The sequence below is a fragment of the Periplaneta americana genome, chromosome 15, assembly GCF_040183065.1.
Source record: "Periplaneta americana isolate PAMFEO1 chromosome 15, P.americana_PAMFEO1_priV1, whole genome shotgun sequence".
Lineage (NCBI taxonomy): Eukaryota > Metazoa > Arthropoda > Insecta > Blattodea > Blattidae > Periplaneta > Periplaneta americana.
Window position 1 is genome coordinate 101,179,822 of NC_091131.1, and position 23,080 is coordinate 101,202,901.

The window sequence follows — 23,080 nt, forward strand, 5'->3', positions numbered from 1 at the left end:
AAACACTGGTTTTGGTTTATATACGTACAGTCTAAGATATTTTCTTGAAACTCTCCAAAATGTGCTATAATTCATTTGAAGATGTCTGCACATCTGTCTAACACTAATAATTCCATAATAATAATAATATTAATACTTATTTTATTACTTATCTAAACCACCTCAGCAGCAATGACATCATTGATTACCTCTGGTTTTCCAGATTTCTTCTTATCAGCAACAGAATCAGTTTTCTCAAACCTCTTGATTAAATCCCCGCAATTACGAATAGAACGTGGGTCCTAAATTTTCTCAGGCCTTGAGAAACATTACTATTGCTTTCATAATAACATTGGACCAGCTCTATCCTAACATTATTGTGATGATAGAACCAAGAATTGAAGCTTCAGTTTTCTCTACTTCAAATATTATAATAATTATAAATGCTTTAAAGTCTGAAGTGACTTTTGAATGACCTTATATTTCCAACAGTTTTTTGTGTAACATATTTGACTAAACTTATATAAAATATTATCAAGTTACGAGTAACAGTCCACACCTTATTCATCGGGTTATTTTTTCCTTTATTATAAATCTGTAGCAAAAGAAACACATTAAGCATCTACTGTAACTAAGAAAATCATTTCAATCATTGTCCTTTTAGACCAGATGATTGGAGTTCTTCTCATTTCTTTACCAAATCCAGAAATACTTTGTGTGGTGCATAGACCTCATGCGTGCCTTCGCGTAAAAAAAATCAAATCAAACATCTTAAGAATTTGGTTTGTGTTTTAAATAGAAATATTTCTCATTAAATCAATGTCAAAATCTGTCCTAGTACCAGTGGCGTATACTGGTTAAAGGGTTTGGGCTACCGCTGACCCTAATATTACACTAAATATATCTAACAATTACTTTAATTTTAATTACTATGGTAAAACTAATAATACAAAATTATTACATTATGTTATATTATAAACTTTTTCTTTTGTAATTTCCTTGGGCTACCGCCGGTAGCCCGCAAAATACGCCCCTGCCTAGTACCTACTAGGAAATGTAGAAGTTCCTTTTAATACAATAGTTACTGTAGAAATGCCGAGTATAATTACCATTAAATATCGTCAAAATCATGCCACTCTAAATGTTACTAACCTGTACAGAGTAATTTCGACGTGGTTCACTAACATTCACTCTTGTCTTGACAGGATTTGTCATTCCTCTTTTTCTCAAATGCGTTTCAGTCTCTTTTACTTCAACTTCAAAATATTCAACTTTGCCATTCGGATAGAATGGATGCTCCCATGTCACATTTACATTTGTTGAATTTACATATGATTTTTTCAAATTTAGTGGTGGTCCCGGAGCTGTAAACAAAGTGATTATAAATTATAAAACATATTCGCGATATATGAGATGATGTTCTTGTATTGATATGAAACAAAATGTGATTCTATGATTTGCGATTAAATTGCCAGGATCATTGAAACAGAAACAATTTTTGTAGATCAGTTAACAAATAATTAATTTCAAATAGCTAAGACCGACTCCCTTATAATTTATACAACATAATTCAAAATCAATACAAGAACTTACGATACGGACAACTTTCCATTCAGCTATAATGTAAACATAGAATATGTCTACCGGTAAATTTTAATTTATTAAAACATTTACTATCACAATTTAATTATTATTGAATGCACTTCACAGACAGGCAAATTGTTGTAATTCTTTATTGCTTCATAGTCTACTGGTAATATCGTATGAGTTTAGTGGTCTGAGAGGTGTAATCATTGTAGAACTTTTCTAAAGGTAAAGCGATTACACCAGATATTAGAAGGATATAGCATTGTGACTTCATTTGCTGTCTTTACCAACTCACTGAACTTACCAAACAGCTACAGTAGCCCATACCTGATATCAATAGCAATATAGAACGTCAAGAAAAGATAAATAAATTAAGCAATATTATAACGGCTTGCTGCTCTTGAAACAATCCACACAAATTTCCCAGAAAATGAATGCCCCTTTCCTCATCTGTATTAACTCAACATCTATTCATCTCTTCAATTTGTATTATGTGGTGAATCCAATTCGCCAATCAACAAAGACCATATACTCTGTGTACACCTCTTCCTAATATAAAAAGCAATCTACTCTAACAACTATTTAAATTACTACCTACATCAAGTCGGAAGGTGGAAGAAAGTCTACATTCCGAGCATTGACAACCAGCGAATTAACCAACTTAAGTTCATTATTTATATTGAGCTCAGTTAGCTGTAGTGGTAGAATGACAGAGCAAGGTGAGGACAGCATTTTTCATTCGCCATCATTTCGATAATGGCTCCTGTGGTTACTTAGCCTACTATAAGATTGGATACTGGACCTTTCAGTATTTCAGGCTGACAAAAATGTTAGAAATGATGGAAACGAATATTTGTAATGCTGTGATACTTTCCTCTTTTCCAATCTTTGGAGGGAAATTTGTAAAATAATGTTGTATGATTGATATTTAACTGCATGATTTTTTAAGCGTTCTAACAGCTAGAAAGAAAGAAATGTACAGAGGTGATATCTTAAAGCTCTTTCCAACCACTGTAAAAATCTCCTTACAAAGTCACTCCCAAATGGTCTTGCCTGAACCATCTCTTACAGATTTATTTCACATTATTTGTGGAGTCATCATACATTAATTTTTTAGAAATTCAGTAGGCTTACACACAATATGTCACTTCATCTTACATAAGAGAAAAAGTTTTAATCAACCAATCAATCAATCAATCTTCTTAATGTATCCAGCTTTTTGCTGACAACATAACGTCCACTATAGTCCACTGTAGTCTATTCAGTTGTTGTTTTTCACGAGAAATGAAGGGTATTTTGATCAGTGTTCATTGTAGATGCCTGTTGCTAGTAGCCAGAGTTGGAGTGTAGTCAATATATACTGCAGGGCTGTGTCTTCTGCAACTGGTACTGATGATTTTAATTTACTTCTTTTATGGTTTATGGATGGACAGTATAGAAGAATGTGTTCCAGATCTTCATCATGATTATTACATCACAGACAAGTATGATTATCAGAAATGTGAAATTGGTGTAGGTACAATTGTGTGACAATGTGACCTGTTCTGGCTCTTGTTAAAAATGTTTGAACATGTCTGGGCAAGTTTTTGTACAGTTCCAGGTAATTTGGTTTCTTTTGTACAGACTTTAAAATTTTTCCTTTGTCAGAAGAGAGCCAATTGTTGACGCATACGTTTATAAAATGAGACTTTACTGAAGCAAAAAGAAAAAGTTTTAAGAAGAGGATGATTATAGAAAAATCCGAATTTTGTAATACGTAATAAGAAGGTAAAAGGTATCTCTTTACACGCTATGAACGCACTGGGAAGCATGAAGGTAGAGCTCCATGCTTTCAAGACTTCAGCACTAGAACGAGGTGGTGTGGTCAGCACCTCGCTCTGACTGCCTTTTACTCCCGGGAAAGATAGGATGATGAGTCAACTTCGGGAGCCATTCTGGAAGTTTTGGCAGAGAGAAAAATCCCAAGATCCAATAATCTCTCTCTCTCTCTCTCTCTCTCTCTCTCTCTCTCTCTCTCTCTCTCTCTCTCTCTCCAAAGGCTCACACTGCAGCCTGAGGCTTATTGAGCTTACTACTCCTCAAAATCGAAAAAGAGTGGAGAATTGGGAGGACAAAATTTAAAAGGTACGCAAACGCGTCCTTGCAAGGGGTTGGGGGCTGTACGAAACTAAACATGTGAGCTCCAAGCCTGTTGGCCACTAGTCTCACTCCGGGTTACGCTGTTTCACTGAAGGAGCTCTAGAAAATTTTGAAGGGGAAAACCGAAAATGGAACATAACCTCTTAGGTACCACATACGCGAGGAGGACAGAAATGTGATCAAGTGATCACAGGACGGGACGAGGAGGAGATGGCTGGTGTAAATCTGCACATTGAAATGAACTGTGTCATTTCGCAGTGCAGGAGGAGTCGAGAAGACTCTGTCGTCTGTTGTTCGATGACAAGGCAAGTGAAGACTGCCAGGAGAGATGCCATGAATTCTGAATCTGCAATTTGGAAGGTTCCCTGTCCTTTTGCATTGCGACTACATGAGTGACCTTGCACATGTATTTAGTAATTTTATAAACTCTGAACTAGGGCATTAAGTCGTTTGTTAGAAAAGAAAAATGGGGACTACTCCTGTTCTATAAATGATACTTATAGCTAAATGGCTGCACTCTTGTACTCAAACAAGTACAGCACGCCATACCGTGGTCTATGGTATGAATGATGATATGTGAATTAATGATGATGAAATGAATCCGAGGTTCAACACCAGAAATTACCCAGCAATATTGCTTCAATTGCTTGAGGAAAAACTATGGGAAAAGGCCCAACCAGGTAACTTGTCTCAACCAGGATTTGAACCTGAATCTGCTTGTTTTACTGTCAGACGTGCTAACTATTACTCCAAAGCCGTGGACATTAATTATTTCTCACTATTATTGTTTCATTTCATGTGCATCATTTTCAGATTAATATATCTTAGGTACCAGTATTGAAAGTATGCAAGAATCTAATTACTTGAGGGGAAATTTATGTGCCAACATAGACAGATAGGATGTAAAATAAATGGCTTTTTTTTTCGGTATTCAGTAGTCTGAAAAAGTGTATTAGTGAGAAAATCTCTAAATTTATTTTTTGCAGAATCATTTTAGGCCTACTTTCTCTTATAGTTACTAGGCCTATAATGAAACTATAAAATTGCAAACGGAATTTGAGACCTTTTGAATAGTACAAAGTTGTTCTCTTTTAATAATGGCTTTGTTCTCATAGCCCCACTAAGATATCTTATTGTCACAGACGTCAGAATGATGTCAGCGTTTACACATTTACAGAAGTAAGAATTACTGGAGAACTATTCCTCTTGATATGTGTGATGGATAGAAAGAAATACATAAATTTATATGTAACTAAATACAGCAATGCCCAGGTAACACTTGTAAATTCCCAGAAAAATGCACATTTATTTTTTGTCTGATGCTTCATTCTGGTGAAAAAAATTGTGTTTCATAAGCAAGCTCCAACGTTTCAAATGCTAGATTTTCATTCCACGCAAGTGAACGATTGTACAATATACAAGATTTTAGCAGCACATGGTAATTGTATTCAGATCAGGAAACTTGGGGTTTCCAATCTGTGTTGAGATATAAGATCTTCGATGTTTCGGAACTACTTACAGGTTCCATTACCAGAAACGTCATAAAAATCCTAAAGGATCTTCTGCTCTGTTGGGTCCATTATGTCCGTACAGTCATAGCAGACTCAACAGAGCAGGTGACACTTCAGATCTGACTAACCACATAAAATGGACCAGAATATGAGGATCCTTCATATTTTTGGTGATATGACCCTAATTATGACATCTGAAAACAATTCAGAACCATCAGGACATTAAGTCGCAACATATGGTAGGAAACTCCAAATTCTTCTTTTTTTATTTATTTTACTTGGTTATTTAACGACGCTGTATCAACTACGAGGTTATTTAGCGTCGATGGGATTGGTGATAGCGAGATGATATTTGGCGAGATGAGGCCGAGGATTCGCCATAGATTACCTGACATTTGCCTTACGGTTGGGGAAAATCTCGGAAAAAACCCAACCAGGTAATCAGCCCAAGCGGGAATCGAACCCACACCCGAACACAACTCCGGATTGGCAGGCAAGCGCCTTAATCGACTGAGCTACGCTGGTGGGGTTCCCAAACTCTTCTTGTTGACCATGAATCAGTTAGTTAGTTTGGATGTTAGTCTATTTACTTGTGTCAGGATGACTGAAAATGTCTTTTGCACCACATTTCCATTACACTGATCACCACTGTAATTCAGTCTAAATTAAACATATTGTTATGCATACCTTTCTCTGTAGTTGTTGCTGTTAAAGTAACTTCAGCCACTGAATAAACATCTGGTTCTATGTTTTTACTTCTAATCTGAAATAAACAAACAAATAAAAATGTAGAGTAAAAAGTTTAAACATTAGAAAATAATATTTACCATCATTTACAGCAGGAGTCGTCAGCACAGAGCATCCTGGGGCTAGCGTCTCTTACCCGTGGAAAACGCAGTGCACCATGGTGCACTCGTAGCTGCTAGCGGGTTTGCTCTCTATCTCTTGCTGCTGCACGATGGTGCACACGGGACAGCACCGCTTACTCTTTGCACATTTCAGTGAGTGCTGACGACCACTGATCTACGGTATATCTGATGAAGTTCATTATTATCATCACTATCACTATCACTATCATCACCCATTATCTTTCAGCAGTCATCTTTCGGTTTTCTCATTGATCTATCAATGTTTCAGGATCCTGTAGGTTGTAATGTAAAAATTTGTCAATTCTTGCATTTTCCATCCACTGTATGTGAGTGTGCCAATTAGAATTACAATTCAGTATATTTTAGTTTAAGTTAAAAGATTTAAGTCTTCCCTTATTAGCTATATAATTTCTTCCATTTACGGTATATTCAGCAATTTCATTTAGAAATCTTATTTCAATCTTTTCTTTGGCTCTTCTGTCTACTCTGTTCATAGTCCAATGAACCCTAAAGCAAACCAGTGGTCTTTCAGGTTGAATTTGCTCAGGAGGTTTGGTAGCCTCCAGTGTTAAAAAAATATATATTACTCATCAATCTCATAAGAATAGCAAGATAGAAATTTTAAATTAAAAGACAAAAATTTACTTGAACTTAAATTTATTTAACCCTTCTGTACTCGCGTACTTTTTCGTAACATATTCAGTCGCGTGGGGGACAGCCGTCACCCAAGTTATATTCTTGCTTTAGAGAATGAACTTTAACATTATTTTCATTATGAATGGTTACATAAATGTGTTACTACGGAGTATACACAGTTTATTTATAAATAAATAAATATAAAATACTTTGAAACAGAATTAGTTTATTTATAATTAATAGATCATTATTTATATATAAACTTAAAATACTTTGTACATTTCCCTACAAAATTAACACTGGAAACACGTTTATAATTCCTGTTTTGTTGTGAAAATATTTGTATACAATAATATATGAATAGCTGGTGTTCTTTTGTCCTATTTTCTTTGGATTAACCTTCAAAAGCCCTTATTCATGAATGCTTTCTGCAGACATGTCTTTACAAAACCTAGTTATTTACAAGCAATTTACATAGATATCCCTCAAATTGTCGGTACATGTCCGTTCTGAACATTTCACACACAATTTCTAGTCGTTTCGTCTCGAAACCTACCAAATTGATAACACCGGCCCCTGGATCCATTCCTTTGTTCTGGCGTAGCAGATTCTTGAATTCACAGTACCGGTACAGGTAATACTTGAGAAAACCTTCTAATCTCTGAAGGAATTTGATAAACGTAGGTCTAGAATCCTTCGAAGTTCAATAGAACAAATAATCCCTAAAGATATAAATTCACAAATGTGATACCAAAACTTTGCAGAAACTGTAACGTGAAAAGTCGCGTGGTTGACAATTGTCATCCAGAAGAATAGAACTTTAGCTACACAAGTTATACGGACAGCTTCAAGACTGAAACTAAAGAATGTTATTATGTGAGCTTTGTTTTGAAGGTACCTAAAACCTCATGGTTGTAAACCCTTTCTAGGAAATACAACAATGAAAAGAAGCACGCTAGTTGACAGGTGTCCTCGACGCGAGTACTGAAGGGTTAATATCATTTAACTTCCAAATACTCTTATACTGAAAACAAATATATATGTATTCATGAAATATGAAGTAGCTTTAAATTTTTAGTACCATAACTAGTATTATTCATAGTTTTTGACAATATGCTCTTTCCTTATGATATACAGCTTACTATATTTAGAAAGTAAAGAAACTTTCTTCCATATATCACAAAAATTAGCTTTCTGGTAAAAATTTATATACCTACCTGTAAATATAAAAATGTATAACGTAATATCTATGTATGAAAATTTGCATAAAGAATAGTAATTTTACTTCAGTAGGCTATAAAAAGTCTGATTATGATTTTCAAATTCAAAGCAGCATTGTGTGAATTATTATGGAAGTTTAGGTACCGTATAACATGTGTACCTTCGTTTTAACAGTGGCAGAGAAAGAGTTGAAGTCACATACAAACTTCACAAAGTAATAATTTTTCTAAAGACTTATAGATGTAACAGGACTAGAAGAGGATAAGTTACATAAACGACTATCAGAAATAAAAAATAATATTAACACCTTCTTCTTCTTCTTCTCCTTCTCCTTCTCCTTCTTCTTCTTCTTCTTCCTATCGCGTATTAAGCTTGGTGACCTATTATGGTCTTACTCCATTGCTTCAGCAGCCGGCCCAAAGATTTTGTTCCTAAAGAGCGATAATTTAATGCTTAGCTAAGTTTTTTTCTCTTTGTATGGATGAGGGACCCGAAGGCTTGCACTACAGCCTGAGGCTTATTGTGCTTACCACACCTATTCTGTGAATGATTGGGTAGCCGAACAGCCGTACTCTTGTACAAGTACAGCATGCCACACTGTGAACACAGCATGCCACACTGTGAACTGAACCTGGACTATGGTCTGGATGTTGATGATATGTGAAACAACAAAATGTCATTTATATCAAATAGATATTGCCAGTTTTTGTTAACAAGATCCTGAGATCCTTGTGTGAACTAGAGAGCTGTGATAACACTGATTCTGTAGGATGCTTCATATTTGTCCACTTCGCTATTTGTTATCACTTTTATCGTAACTAATTGTAGATTCAATGCTATTGCAGATGCATCAACACTTACATTGGGCCTATTATCCGTAGTATTATCAGATTCTTCATTATATGATCTATTAATAGGTTTACTTCCACTTTTTTTATACTTTAAAAAAGGACCATGTATCTCGCGAACTCACTGTACCATGAAGTGAACTGAATGAATTCTTTCTAAAAATGTTTCAGGCTTGTCCCAATTCTTTCTTATCCATACTATAAAATGAAAAGTCGCGTAATAAACGTTGATTTGCATATAAATTTGCAGAATTATGATTTCTTCATACCTAATGCTAGAGAGAGACAGTAGCCTACATCACTCTGACCTGGAGGGGGGTCCTGTCTCCCCCCTACATCTCCCCACATATCCGCCTATGGATAAGCCTATGGCGTACATTGGGAATGGAGAGTCGGACTAACCCAGGCACTCTTAGGCCACTGTTATGGGTCCACTGTGCCACATAAACATTTTTTAACTGGGAGAGAAGTGCCCGAAAAATGTTACCTGGATCTGTCTATCAGAGAAAATCTACGATATTGAAACCACTGTTTTTACTTCCCTTCCTAAAGAAACTACAGTAAGAATAATATCTTACTTTAAAATCTATCTTGATGATAGCGAGATGGTATTTCACAATATGAGGCTGAGGATTCGACATGGAATTACCTGACATACGCCTTACATTTGGGGCAAACCTCGGTGAAAAATCCGAACAAAGTAAAAGCCCAAATGGGAATCCAATCAGCAGCCAAGTATAGCTCTGGATCAATAGGAAACGCTCTTACCACTTGAACTACAACAGTACCAGCACTGTGGCTCCAGCTTGTCTTGATTTTCGGTGATTGCTGTCGTCAGTAGTGGGGGTGTGTTGCTCTTATGGTGGTGGGGAGTTGTTTGTATGTCGTGTATAAAGAGATCAAATAATGTATGTGTACTGAATTGTAATTGTGTATTAAGTATATGTTGTGGGCAGGGGCAGCTTTCGAAGGGGGGCTGCGGAGCTGCAGCACCCCCAGACATTTGTGGCTCTTGTCTCGTTTTATGTTGTGAAATACATTTATTAAATAGTCTCTATTTAACGGCTCGAATTTTTAAACAAATTTCGCTCTCATTGACATGCACGCAATCGTTAGTGAAATCACTTCCTCCCCTGGTGCTGCCAGAGTGAAACGAGAGACAAGGACGGATTAGTGAAGCCACTTCCTCCCCTGGAGCTGCCAGTCTCGTCTCGGATGCTTTGCGCGTTAGTTTTACCCCTCCCCCTTCTGCCCCTCGCCGTGAATCCAGAGTTTCCAGGCGCTGCAAAATTTGCAGCAGTTTGTCAGTAGCGCGCAGTTTTAAATACATTTTCTTTAATGTTCCGAGTACAACAAGTGCAACAATGTTTAATTCTGTACAATATTTACAGTCTATTCAGTTCAGTACCTTAACAATTCAGGAGAAATGTGAAATTAAATGCTCATTAGATGAATCTCATAATGGAAAGAGAAGTTAAACAAAATAGCGTAGAAATCTCGCATATTTTTTGCTAATTTATCCAGTATTCCCGCTTTCTTCTCTCGACCTCCACACAGTCTGTATTAGATTAATGTGTTTCAAAGACAATTCCATCAGCTGGGGCAACAAGATGGAATTTTAAAATGAGAACAGTAAATGTTGTTTATGAGCCATCGCTAGAATGTTTTCAAACCATAATGGAATCTGAAACATCTAACAACATCACAATAAATGAGGCAAGCGCCCTGGTGCGCACTCTTGAAGATCTTGAATTCAATTTCAAGCTCAGTTTTTTTTTTTCATTTATTGATGTATCATATAGATATACAACCAACTACAACATCGCCAGTTAGATATTTCTAAGGTTCAAATCTGCATATGAAAAAATTAAATTATGGTTTATTTAACGACACTCGCAACTGCTGGGGTTATCTCAGTGTCGCCGGATGCCGGAATTTTGTCCCACAGGATTCTTTTAAGTGCCAGTAAATCTACTGACATGAGCCTGTCTCATTTAAACACATTTAAATGCCATCGACCTGGGCTGGGATCAAACCCGCAACCGACCATGCTACCGAGGCCGACTCTACATATCAAGCTTTGTTAATGCCATACAGACAATACGGAACAGTGCACAGTTGAGCAGCGAGATCTGTGAAAATAAAAACTCTAAAAAGGGTCGTAAGGTCGAAGGGATTCAGACAAGGGTTGCGGCAGCCAAGGAAGTGTGTGACCTTATTTTCACACAAGCTAACACGCGATTCCAGTTCATAGATCATCTGATATTATTTTCTCTTCTGTGTCAAGAAAAATTTGAATGCTACAAAAGCTCATTTCCTGAAAATTACTTAAATGTATGTGTGAAGCTTTTCCCAATGTTCGATAAAGACAAGCTAAAAACGGAACTCACTGTGTTGTATCAGAGACAAGAATTCAGAAATATCAGTGACGCAGTCAAGCTCTTGCAGTCTCTGAGAACTTGCAGGCTTCATTTTCAGAAATTGTGGAACTACTACGCATAGCTATTACCATACCAATGACAACTTCCGAACCAGAACGTTGGTTTTTGTGTTTGAAGAAAGTAAAATCCTATCTTAGAAATACGATGAGGGAAGAGAGACTGACCGCATTAGCTATGTTTTCCATTGTAAAGATTATGTTAAACGACATATCGGATTTTAATAAGATGATTCAAAAGTTTGCAACCTACAAGACAAGGCGCATGGAACTAATCTTTAAATAAGGTACGTTGCATGGTTTGTTCTTGTATGCAGCCCCCCTAAATTCAATACCCACGAGCCGCCACTGGTTGTGGGTATGTTATTGTGTGCTTGTATATTTCGTATTGTTCTAATATGTTTAACTGTGGACTTTATGGTGAGATGTGTAGTATTTCCATATCTGTTTCTATGTTATTGTAGTTATGATTATTGTTAGTAATGTGTTCTGCGTAATTTTATGTGATATATAGTTTAGTTATTGCTTTAATCTGCTCATTGTATCTTATTTGGAATGATCATCCAGTCTGTCTTATGTAAAAATCGGGACAGCTATTGCATTTTAATTTGCAAACGCCTGTTGAATTGTATTTATTTTGGAAAACGTATTATATGTCTTTCACGTGTTAAATTTTATGTTACCTTGTTAACATGTTTCGGCCTGCTATTGCCATTATCACAACTAGTCGTTGTTGGTCTTGGCGCCTTTTATTTTGTTTCCTGTGGGGGTGTGTTTATTTGTGTGTGTGTTCTGAAACTGAGTTGTGTGTTGAGAATTTCATTTGGATGTGTTTTTGTGTGTTTCTATATTTCGGTTGTTCTAGTGTGTTTAGTTTCTGGCTTTTTGGTTGGATGTGTAGAATTTCCATGTCTATGTTGATGTCTCTGTATGTGTGGTTAGCATTTGTGATGTGTTCTGCATATGTGGAAGTGATTTGTAATTTTATTATGGTTGTGATGTGTTCTTTGTAACATGTTTGAAATGATCTGCCTGTCTATCCTATGTAGAAGTTGTTGCATGTGTTACATTTGAGTTTGTATATGCCTGTGTGGTTGTATTTGTTTGTTTGTATGTGTGTTGAGATGGTTTTGTAGAGTATTATTTGTTCTATATGCGATGTTGTAATTTAATTTCTTGAATGAGGTTGCAATCTTGTGTGTGTTTTTGTTTTCGTATGTTAGTGTGATGCATTTTTTGTGTTCTTGTGTTTGTGTTGTATTCTTATGTTTTTTGTGATTATGTTTTGTCTTTCGTATTATGTTGTCTATTATGTTGGGGTTGTATCCGTTTTCTTGTGCTATGTAGTTGATTGTGTTTAGCTCTTCTTTGTAATCATGTTGGTTCATTGGTATTTTGAGTAGTCTGTGTACCATTGTTCGGAATGCAGCGTGTTTTTTTTTTGTATTTATTTCTTTTTTATGTGATTGTTTAGATAATAATAATAATAATAATAATAATAATAATAATAATAATAATAATAATAATAATATTTATTTGTCAGAAACCAGTGTACAAGGCCTGGATATGACATCATCAGGTTCGATAATATACACACGCACACATACACTCACACATGCACAAATAAATATAGACAAGTAAACAAATAATTATAAGCAAATAAACAAACACTGAGAAATAAAGAAAATAAACATTGAGGGATAAACAGAGTATGCTGTAGGTTAACACATTTATATAGGGACAAAAGGTATAATTAAAATACAAAGAGACAAATTAAAATATAAAGAAAGGGTTACATTTCTAAAATACAATATTTACATCACACTCCATGGATTTATTCACTGAATAGACAGGTCTGTTCAGCAACCATCTATGTATGCAGGACTTAACTATTTATTGGTAACTTTCTCGCCTCCAATGGTAGCTTATTAAATATATTTATGCCGTTAAAAAAGCAGGTATTTGAGCTCACACTCAATCTGCACCTTGTGTAATCTAATTTATCTTTATTTCTAGTGTTGAAGGAATGTATATCTGATCTAGTCTGATAATGATCTATGTTGGATCTAAGGAATATCAAGGTATATTTCTGTATTGTATTATTTGTTTTATATACTATCTTATATTTTAGTTTCATTAAATGAGCTGCAATTTTGTGAGTATTGGTATTGTGATACCTATGTTAATATTATGCACATTTATTTTCGTGTATTGTTTGTGTTGGTTTGTTATGTTTTCGTTTTGCCTTTTTCATTAGCATATCTATTATATTGTGACAGCCGAGATTCGATCTCACGACCGGCAGAAGAAGGGCAAGGTCGGTCATGGTTTGGCGTGGAAGTTGCGCGTGCATCTGCTTCCTGGGGCATGTGCTGTGGCGTAGAGAGGAGAGGAGAGGAGAGGAGAGATAGCGACCGCGGCAGTGAGGGGAAATATCCAGAGAATTCGAGAGTGCCATCTTCTGGACATCCGTGGAAATTTCTAGCATCGTACTTTCTCGTAATTATGGTTTGGTTATAAAATACAACACGCGAGTGAACAGAGCAGTTGTTGTTATAGTCGGTCAACAGCAAGCCAGCCAGTCTTGTGTAGCAGTGAAGCCAGCTTCGAGACCGGAGTACGACTTGAGTGTGTCCGCAGCTGTGTGAGCGTCCGAAGTCCTGAGTTTGAGTGCAGTGGACCACAGTTGGGGGACCTGAGTTCGAAGTTCAGTGTACTGTCTCTGAAGGGCTGGGGTTCGAGATACTGTGAACTCGAGTGACTGACCTAGAAGAATTAGCCAAGGCAAACGAACTTTGAACTGAGAACTGACAGTTCTAATTTGTAAATAGTGCTCTGTGAACATTAGTTAAGATTAACAGTTCATTGTTGTTCTCAATAATCCAAGTAAATTGTCATTGTCGTTTGTGGAGAGCAATAACGAATACTGTGTGGAGTGGAAATCCCATTGTTGACGGGAGTATTTAAATTAAACTATAAAGTGACTATTGTTGTTTTGAAATAAAAGTTACATTCTTGTTTTGTATAAAAGTTACAATATATAAGGGTTGTATCGGTTGTCTTGTGCTATATATTTTATTGTATTTAGTTCTTCAATGTAGTTGTCATTGTTCATCGATATATTAATCTGTCTCTCATGTTTATGTTGTATAAGATGGTTTGATGAATTATGTATGTGTGTTGTGGTTGTAGTGGGTTTCCTGTATATCTCAAATTCGTGCTTGTTGTTTGTTTTGGTGATAGTGCTGTCTAAGAAATTCATGGTTTGGTTATGTTCAGTTTCTATTGTATACTTTAATTTGGGATGTATTTTGTTTAGTTGTTAATGTAGGTTTTCTATTTGTCTTCTATTGCCATTATATAGGACTGCTTGTAATCTACGTATTGATGCCAGTACATTATTTTCTCTGCGTGTTTGTTATTGTCAGTATTTAGTATGTGTGTTTGTTCTACATTATACAGTTAAATCTCCCTAAAAAGAAAAGCGATCGCGATCGTTCCAGAATTTTTCTTCAGTTTTCACAGGTTTTTGTTTTACAAAGGGTTGAGTTTTGGCAAAACTAAGAATAGACTACTGCAATATGCTCACTGTAGGAAGAACACAATGAAGAAATAAAAGTTACTACAGCACATGCAAAGTGAATTTTATTTTCATAATTATTAACTTACGTAATTGCAGCCTCTCTCTGTGCCCTAGTTTCTTAGCCCACACTTTTTTTTAAAGTGCATTGTCGCGACTTTTTTTTTTAAGGGAACGTTGTAGAATTTCCTTCACATCCTGCATCAATTCAGAGTGTAAATTGTGCCCTGATCCATCGGTTGCATAACTGATGTTGTGTTTGGTGGAAAATAGATTAACTTCACGTTAGACAAATCAATCCTTGGATGACAGATAGCATTGTCTAAAAACAGTATGACCTTACGACCTTGACGTTTTATTGCTCCATTAAAAGAATGAAGCCACTCTTCCATGATAGAACTGGTCATCTAGGCTTTTTTGTATTAAATCGCACAGTTTTACTTTATTCGCACTGTTATTTAACACTGTATTGGCATATTAACACAAAACTCAGAATAAATAAACGGAAATGTGAAACTAAATTGACACTACACTACAATATTATTCACAGTTTTATTCTACTCACACTGTCCTTTATCACTGTATTGGCTTGTTAGCACACTGAGAATAAATTAATGAAAATGCAAGAGGGTTGAAAGAAGTAACCGTACAGGAGATCAGTAACCTGCCTGGGTCCTTGACAATATGCATAGAATAGTGACATGGTTAGAGAAGCTTCACCCCCATCGCCAAACAAAGAATAGCGAAAGTCTTCCAGATCATTGCATGTCCAGTCACACAAAAAATTATGCCATGCTTCGTACAGCATTATCGCAAAATTAAAAATGGTTTGATAGAATTTAGCAATAGTTACACTTAAAATTATCCGTTTTAGTCAGGTTTTATACCTAAATGGTGCCCAAAAGTGATTCCGTTTTCGTGTTAGGCAGTTTTCCGTTTCAAAGTATTATTTTACATAGGAAATCATTCCATTCCCTAATTTATTTTTCGTTTGTGTAGGTTTCCTTTTTATAGAGGGTATATTTTAGCAAGGTTTTACTGTATATGAATATTTCAGCTAATATGCTTCATATGAGTGAACCTATTGGCAATCTTCTCTCTGTGCATAATATTTGTTGTTGTATGTGAAATAATTTTGTTTTGTGATGATCTCTGATATGTGTATAATTTCTATTATGGTACTAGTATGTTTGTGTATAAATTTTCGATGTCGGATGTTGCCAATGTTGTGTTGTGTGGAATGGGTATACTTTTGTTGATGCAGTCTGATTAAGGTGTGCACAGGTAGACACGGCACATACTGTAACTATGCTTATGTAATAAGATTCATTGTCCAGTGGATCTGAGCAGTGAATAAATTCTAAAATGAGAAGAGCAAGTAACTTACCTTGATATGATATTTCTTATTACTTTCGAGATTACTTCCAATATGAACACAGGAAAACTTTTCCCATAATGAACAACTTGTCACATCAGACTTCTTTGTGAGCTTGGATGAAGAATATTCCTTCCAATATTCAACCTCATACTTTGCCAGTTTCCCATGAGGCGGATATGGTGCTATCCATCGCAAGTTAATCCACGTGGGTCCAAAAGAGAATGCAGTTGCATTAAAAACTGGTCCAGGCACTAAAAAAGAAAGGCAGTAATTATCAGCTTTAATAATAATGTATCTCTACTTAAAGTCATATAAATTTGACATGAATACTTATCTGATTGTAAATCTTTTAATAGGAACTAAACACAATGTGTAAAAGAAAAAAAAAAAAATTACTAAATCTCACTTTCACAATGTGGAGTGTAAATTTTACAAGTAAGCCAAATATGAATTTCCCTGTCTCACTTACCATCAGGTGAAGTCGTGAAGCTGTAATTCAATGGAAGTTCTGAATTTATATTTCCATTTGATCCTTTTGCGTACACGGAAACACTGTAATTTGTGTATGGAATCAAATTTTCCAATCTTGCTGAATATATAGGTCTGTGTTTGCCATCACTTATAATAATGGCTGTATTACTTCTATTACCCCACGGACTTCTTGGAATTAACTTAATTTCAAAATTCTTAATGTCACTTTTTATGGAGGTACAATCTTGTGGCAGGATCCACCATACCATTGCATATTCATTATAAACAATGGATTTATTATACCATGATAGATGAATTTGTGGAACATCTAAAAAACAAGAGATTACTGAAGTTATTTAAAAAATATTTTTGAGTTTATAGCAAGTAGAAAGCATGCAAGTTTTGATACATGAAGCACAAATTTGGTTCTAGCTCCATGTTGTCACTAAGAGACATTGGCATTAAGTACCCATTTTGTTTAAAGAAATGAAGAGCTATAGCAGAGTACAGACAGAATTGGGAGTAGAGAAATCAAAACTCAGCACCCTGGGTTCTTGGTTGAGTTCTTACCGGGCTCCAATTACGCAGAGAGCTTGCTATTTCTAATAAAATAACACATCATTGGTTCCGAAGGTCAGCTCACCTCAGTTGTATTGAGTCTTTTGTGGAATCAAGTCGACACACAGTTGTACTCGTGTGATCGTTATTAAATTTTAGCACAAAATGGTACACAGATACAGCATTGCACACCGAGACATCGAGTGGTTCAGTGGTGGTTTTAGAAGGTGGGCCAGGTTGGCCTGAGCCGACCCAAAAGTCTGAGGTTTTATCTTTTAATTTAGCGAAAAAAGCATTCACTTCAATTGAGCCGACATGTACAAGATAAATCATGACAATTTATATAAAAATTTTTAATTTCATATGCCTCATGAGTGATGATTTATTAGTGTCACTTGTGAAATTCAAACATGTTTTCGGACAGTTGACTACACAACACAGACCACATCCATATTATGTCTCTTTAAACATGACTTTCACATTAAAGCTGAATTGCGTTATTTTTATATTATGTGAGTTAATAATATACTCGTATGTTCAATTGTTACTCGTCCCCATTTTTGCGATAACGCAACATTCTGCAGTAATTATTGTTCCACAACAATGCAAAGAAATGAATTACAAAATTAACTTTTATTTCATTGTTGAGTATACTAGAAGAATCAAAAGAGCCTGCAGCACAATAACAATTTATACAGTGTCGTTTGATAACTGTTTATACAGCATCATCATAAAATCGATTAAAATAAAATTAAAAAAAAAAGTGTGTCGGATTGAGTGTCGTTTCTTACAATGTATATTACAGTACTGGAGAAACATTCCTCATTTTTTTGTCATTTTGTTCCTGTAGGATAGCCTTTATTTACAATATGTGGGGAGGAATATCTCAAATAACCACTAAGGTTTCAATGAATTATGGGTAGGTTAGAAGGCCTTGATTCGATCATTTTCATTAAATCAAAATCGTATCACCACGAATGTGAAGAAAGCAACTATATACTCCAGTTTTGTGTTGTACTTGCAGTTTCAATTTTTAATATCGCGATTTATCTCAAAATTCTCCTTGCAACATAATGTTTTCGAGTTTCTGAAAAAACAGAGAGGAGAAGTAATCTTTGTACGAAAAGATATGCGGAAATTATGTTACTTGTATTTATTTATAGGTTGTTTAAACAGTAGTCAATCATTCACAGCGTTCTGCACAAAAGCAGATCTTTCACTGCAAATCCAGCATTCTCCAATCTTTATACTACAATATTTTAATTCAATTCCTATTATTATTATTTCCAGGCCAAATATATCATTCAGTGTCCAGATAGCAAAAATACTATAGTTATCAGTGTTACCACTTATCACAAGCTTTACATTGTTATGTTTTGGGTGAATGACGCAAGTCAAATGCGAGTTATTAGTTAAAAAAAAACATTAAAGTATGATTTTTTTCTTTAACATTATTTCATAAAATTAATTCGTAACCAAATATTCCTATGTTTTAATTTAACCCACTTATGCCCAGATTTTTTTATTTTAATTTTTGTTTCACATATCATATTAAGTGAGTCAGAGGAACGTCGTAAGCACGAGGAACTATGAAAATACTAATTTTGTTACTTCGGTGAAAATTTATGGGATGGGTCGACAACGACCCACTAGGCACTTCCTCGAGAATTTGTTCATTATAATGTTTTGATGATTTCTTGTTTTATTTATGCTTTTGCGTAGTATGCAACTTGTTAAATTTAAAAGTGATGTTTATACAAATCATTACCATATTAAAAACGCATACGATTTTTTTTTAATATTTATTGAATAATAATTATAATTTCCGTGAGAGCTACATTCACATTCACATGTACTTTACATTCACAAATCTGAAAGGAAATCTTGTACTTGAAGAAATAAATAATTTGAAACACAATAAATTATGCTACATGACATTAGGTCCACACCTGTGGAGTAACAGTTAGCGCGTCTGGCCGTGAAACCAGGTTGCCTGGGTTCGAATCCCAGTCGGGGCAAGTTACCTGGTTGAGGTTTTTTTCCGGGTTTTTCCTCACCCAATATGAGCAAATGCTGGGTAACTATCGGTGCTGGACCCTGGACACTTTTCACCGGTATTATCACCTTCATCTCATTCAGACACTACATAAAATGAGATGTAGGTACAGCGTCGTAAAATAACCTACTAAAAATACATGACATAAGTCCTTAGTTCTACTCATGATATGGTGCACCTCTGACATGCTTTTACATTGCCATAAATCTTGTATCGCCGTCTTTGTTGTTGGGCTATAGTGCCCACAGTGATCCTTTCTCCGGTGTTCTTTGATGGTATCGAAGGAACGAACTCGTCTTCCACTCTTTGGAGAAGTGTCATATTTTAGGCATCCAAAGACTTTCCATATGATTGACTGACTGAGAAGCCAAGCATTGTTCATGCACACATCTAATAACCACTAAAGTAATGGTATGTGCCATTTTTTCCACATATATCAGAAATATGTACTCCACTCATATTCCAATTATATTTACGGAAAACATAAGGCAGAAGAACTTTGATTTCCTCTTCTTGTAAAGGGGCTACTTCATGTTCGTTAGACGTGATGCTCACCTTTATTTCTTTCTCACTTTATTCTACGTGTCGGTGGTGGGGAATTCTCAATTTCATTGCTGATAAGATCTGAATCTTTTCTAATATCGGTGCCCCTTTCCTCATTATAAGGCTGAACAATGTCTGGTGGCTCTGTCACTAACTCTGCTGTGGCTTGTAGTTGAGCTCGGTTGGAGTTCTTGCAATCTTCATCTCCAGAAATTGCATCCGTTATCCTCAGGCAGACCAATGAATGTATCTGCCCTGTATTTTGGGATTTCGGAAGAATCAGATCTCTCCAACTATCCTAGAATTTAGATTACTGTCAGACTAGTGAGTCTGAAAAGAGGGAATAATTATGATTATGGAAACTGTAATGAAGGATCTCAGTTTTCAGATGGGGCCAGTAGGGAACGCTCATGAAGGTAATAAAAAGACGAAACGGGGTCATTCTGATTGTTATTCACACTCGGCCCTCACTCTCATAGGTGCCGCCAGTGCCGAGAATTATGAACTACTTACTTCGTCAAAGACTATCCAGAGTGCATCCCAAGCAGTGATATATAACATTACACAAATAAAACAATGTTGTAAACGAAAGCGGTAATAAGCCTGAGATATTCTGAGAACTGCTATCAGAATTATCATTCCCAAAAGCACTCCTAATCCTTACACAAACTTCTATTGAGGTAGCTGTTCGTAAAAACATCGATCAAAGGAAAATAATAAGAAAACAAAATGAGTTCATAATGAAAAGCTATGTGAAAGGTAATTCTCGAATAAGTGCTTAGTGGGTCGTTATCGACCCACACTAAATTCTAAGCCCTACTGTACAGCAAATAGCGTAAATATTGACAAAAACATACAAGATACATATTCTCCTGAATCTTCTTGGCAGGAAATACTGATTGTTAATAAAATTCACGGATTGAACAGAGTTTTTACTCACTTTTTCGTCTCCAAGGCAAACGGTAGTTGCGTCATATATATTCGGCAAGTTCCCGCGCAATAATGACGTGGTCTGTTGGTTTCCCGCGTGTTTCACAAGTGCATTGTACCTTTGTGCATCTAAGAAAAGTAGATACGTAGTGTTGCCTAGACTAATTCGCGTGGAAAATAATTTTAATCAATAGTCGAAAACAACCCACTGGGCATAAATGGGTTAATGCAATCAAGAATTCCGAGAAATTCGGAAACATTTAAGTATATCAAAACATCTTGGTTGTAGGAAGCAACACTCGACCCCCATGTGTCTCAAAATTGAATTACATACCTTTAAATTTTGTGCATGTGATTCTCATTTCTTTTGCTACAACCTGAAGACAAAGAAGTACCAATATCTTTGTTTTGAATTTATCCCAAGTCAAATATCAGCACTGGTCACTTTTTATGTATAGGTCTAACACATATGATATACTAGTAATGTAAAAGTCAATTCTAAGAATTTCTTTCTTTATTCTTGAACAGCATTATATTTATTTAGCAAATCTTATTAAAATGAAGCTTTATTATAAGTTAGCTATAGTAGGTAATACTGGTACGGTATCTGTATATGAAATGATAAATACATATTACATACCTAACTCCTTGGTTGTGCCCAAGGCAATAACATCCTTTCCATAACCCACAGTGAAAGCCTTAACTATTACAGCGTAGCGGGAATAGGGCACCAAACTCGTTATCTGAGTTGAAGTAGCATTATTTCCTGTAGTAAATTGCCCTACTGAAGTGGTATTAGATTCCAGTACTTGTGCACTGCATGCAAGATATCTAACATGCTGCGAAAACAGAACAGATAGTTAGAGAGCAAGGATAGAAAGTTATCGGCCTTACAACTTAAATGGGGACTGATATGTCAATAAATTCCTGAATTTAAATGTGATACATGTTAATCCAGCATGGTATTGTGTTTTCCATAATCATTTAGAATAGGCTAATCAGGAGCTTGAGATATCAGTTCGGGAGCAGGCCTTCTAAGGCCCCATTGTTGTAGCTAAAGTTAGAGAAATGCACAGTATACAACAAGACATTCACTAACTATAATAAATAAATACAGATAAATTAATAAATACCGTACAGTACTTATACTCGAAATGACAGTAATATATTTTTGTTGCAATTAGGCTTGTGCAGAATAAATATATATTGAGACAAAATGTACTGTTGATCTAAAAAATGAGATAAAAAGTGGTGTGTTGTTAAGAAGAGGTATACAGGGTGACTCAGATCACCCATAACAATCATTTATTTCGGAAACTAATGCATTAAAATATTCGAGACAAAAATATTTATTACTAAACCACATGTGAACTTCCACTTGAGCTTGATTTCATCAATCAGCCTTAACAGGAAGTAGGGTCAGTGGTGTATTGCTTTAAAATTTCAAATGGGAATCGTGATCAAATATGGTACCATTTAATAGAGCTCTTCAAAACAAACAACTTTCATAGGAAACATTTTTATTAATTCCTACTCCAATGAGAAAACGTACGAAAAGGCAATGGGTGATTCAGACCACCCTTAAGTCATTTATTTCGGAAACTAATGCATTAAAATTTTCGAGACAAAAATGTTTGTAACCAAAGCAGATGTGAATTTTCACTTGAGCTTTATTTCATCAATCAGCCGTAACAGGCGTATTACTTTAAAATTTCAAATGGAAGTCGGGGTCAAATAAGGTACCATTTGATAGAGCTCTTCAAAACAAACAACTTTCAAAGGGAACGTTTTTATCAATTCCTACTCTTTCAAAGAGAAAACGTAAGAAAAAATGTCATTAATACTGAGAAATGTTACAAGAAGAAAATGTAAACTAGATAAGTACATTTAATGTTGACGTAGGCTAGTAACACGCACAATTACAGGCTGAGTGTAGACCTGGTGGCCGGCAGCAATGTTGAGGTGTGAATACAAGTAAATTATCCCTTTCCTTTTGCTCGCTCAGCAGTGTTTTCTTTAGTCACCGCAATACAGTACCTACGGCCAGGTCTACATGTACACTGCACTTAGCCAGGTAATAAGATCAGGTGGCCTTGTTCAACAATGTACAATAAGAAGGAAGTGTTTTATTTTCTCTGTACCTACGTATGTACATTTTTCTAGTTTTGCAATTAGTTTTGTGACTAATAAAATAATTACCTAAAAGTTAAGAGTGATTACAAATATCTCCTACGTACTAAAAACAGATGCGATCCTGTGGCATGACCAGCAAGATCTCCTGACTTGAATCTTTGGATTTCTATCTTTGGGGACGGTTAACAAACATCGTCTATCAAG

At 35.6% G+C, this 23,080-nt stretch overlaps 2 protein-coding genes across 3 annotated transcripts in view; both read right to left on the minus strand.

The window, feature by feature from the left end:
• Positions 1 to 23,080, minus strand: part of LOC138715218 (receptor-type tyrosine-protein phosphatase S-like) — a 476,906-nt gene that overhangs the window by 316,739 nt on the left and 137,087 nt on the right. The window lies entirely within an intron of this gene.
• The window catches only part of LOC138715220 (receptor-type tyrosine-protein phosphatase F-like), a 222,076-nt gene that overhangs the window by 48,273 nt on the left and 150,723 nt on the right, over positions 1 to 23,080 (minus strand). For both annotated transcript variants that reach the window (XM_069847908.1, XM_069847907.1), the window contains exons 17-21: positions 21,384 to 21,582; positions 16,655 to 16,984; positions 16,195 to 16,436; positions 5,904 to 5,979; positions 1,132 to 1,343 (exon numbers count right to left, since the gene is read on the minus strand). In XM_069847908.1, the coding sequence (XP_069704009.1) occupies positions 1,132 to 1,343; positions 5,904 to 5,979; positions 16,195 to 16,436; positions 16,655 to 16,984; positions 21,384 to 21,582 (1,059 nt within the window). The remainder of the gene's footprint in view (positions 1 to 1,131; positions 1,344 to 5,903; positions 5,980 to 16,194; positions 16,437 to 16,654; positions 16,985 to 21,383; positions 21,583 to 23,080) is intronic.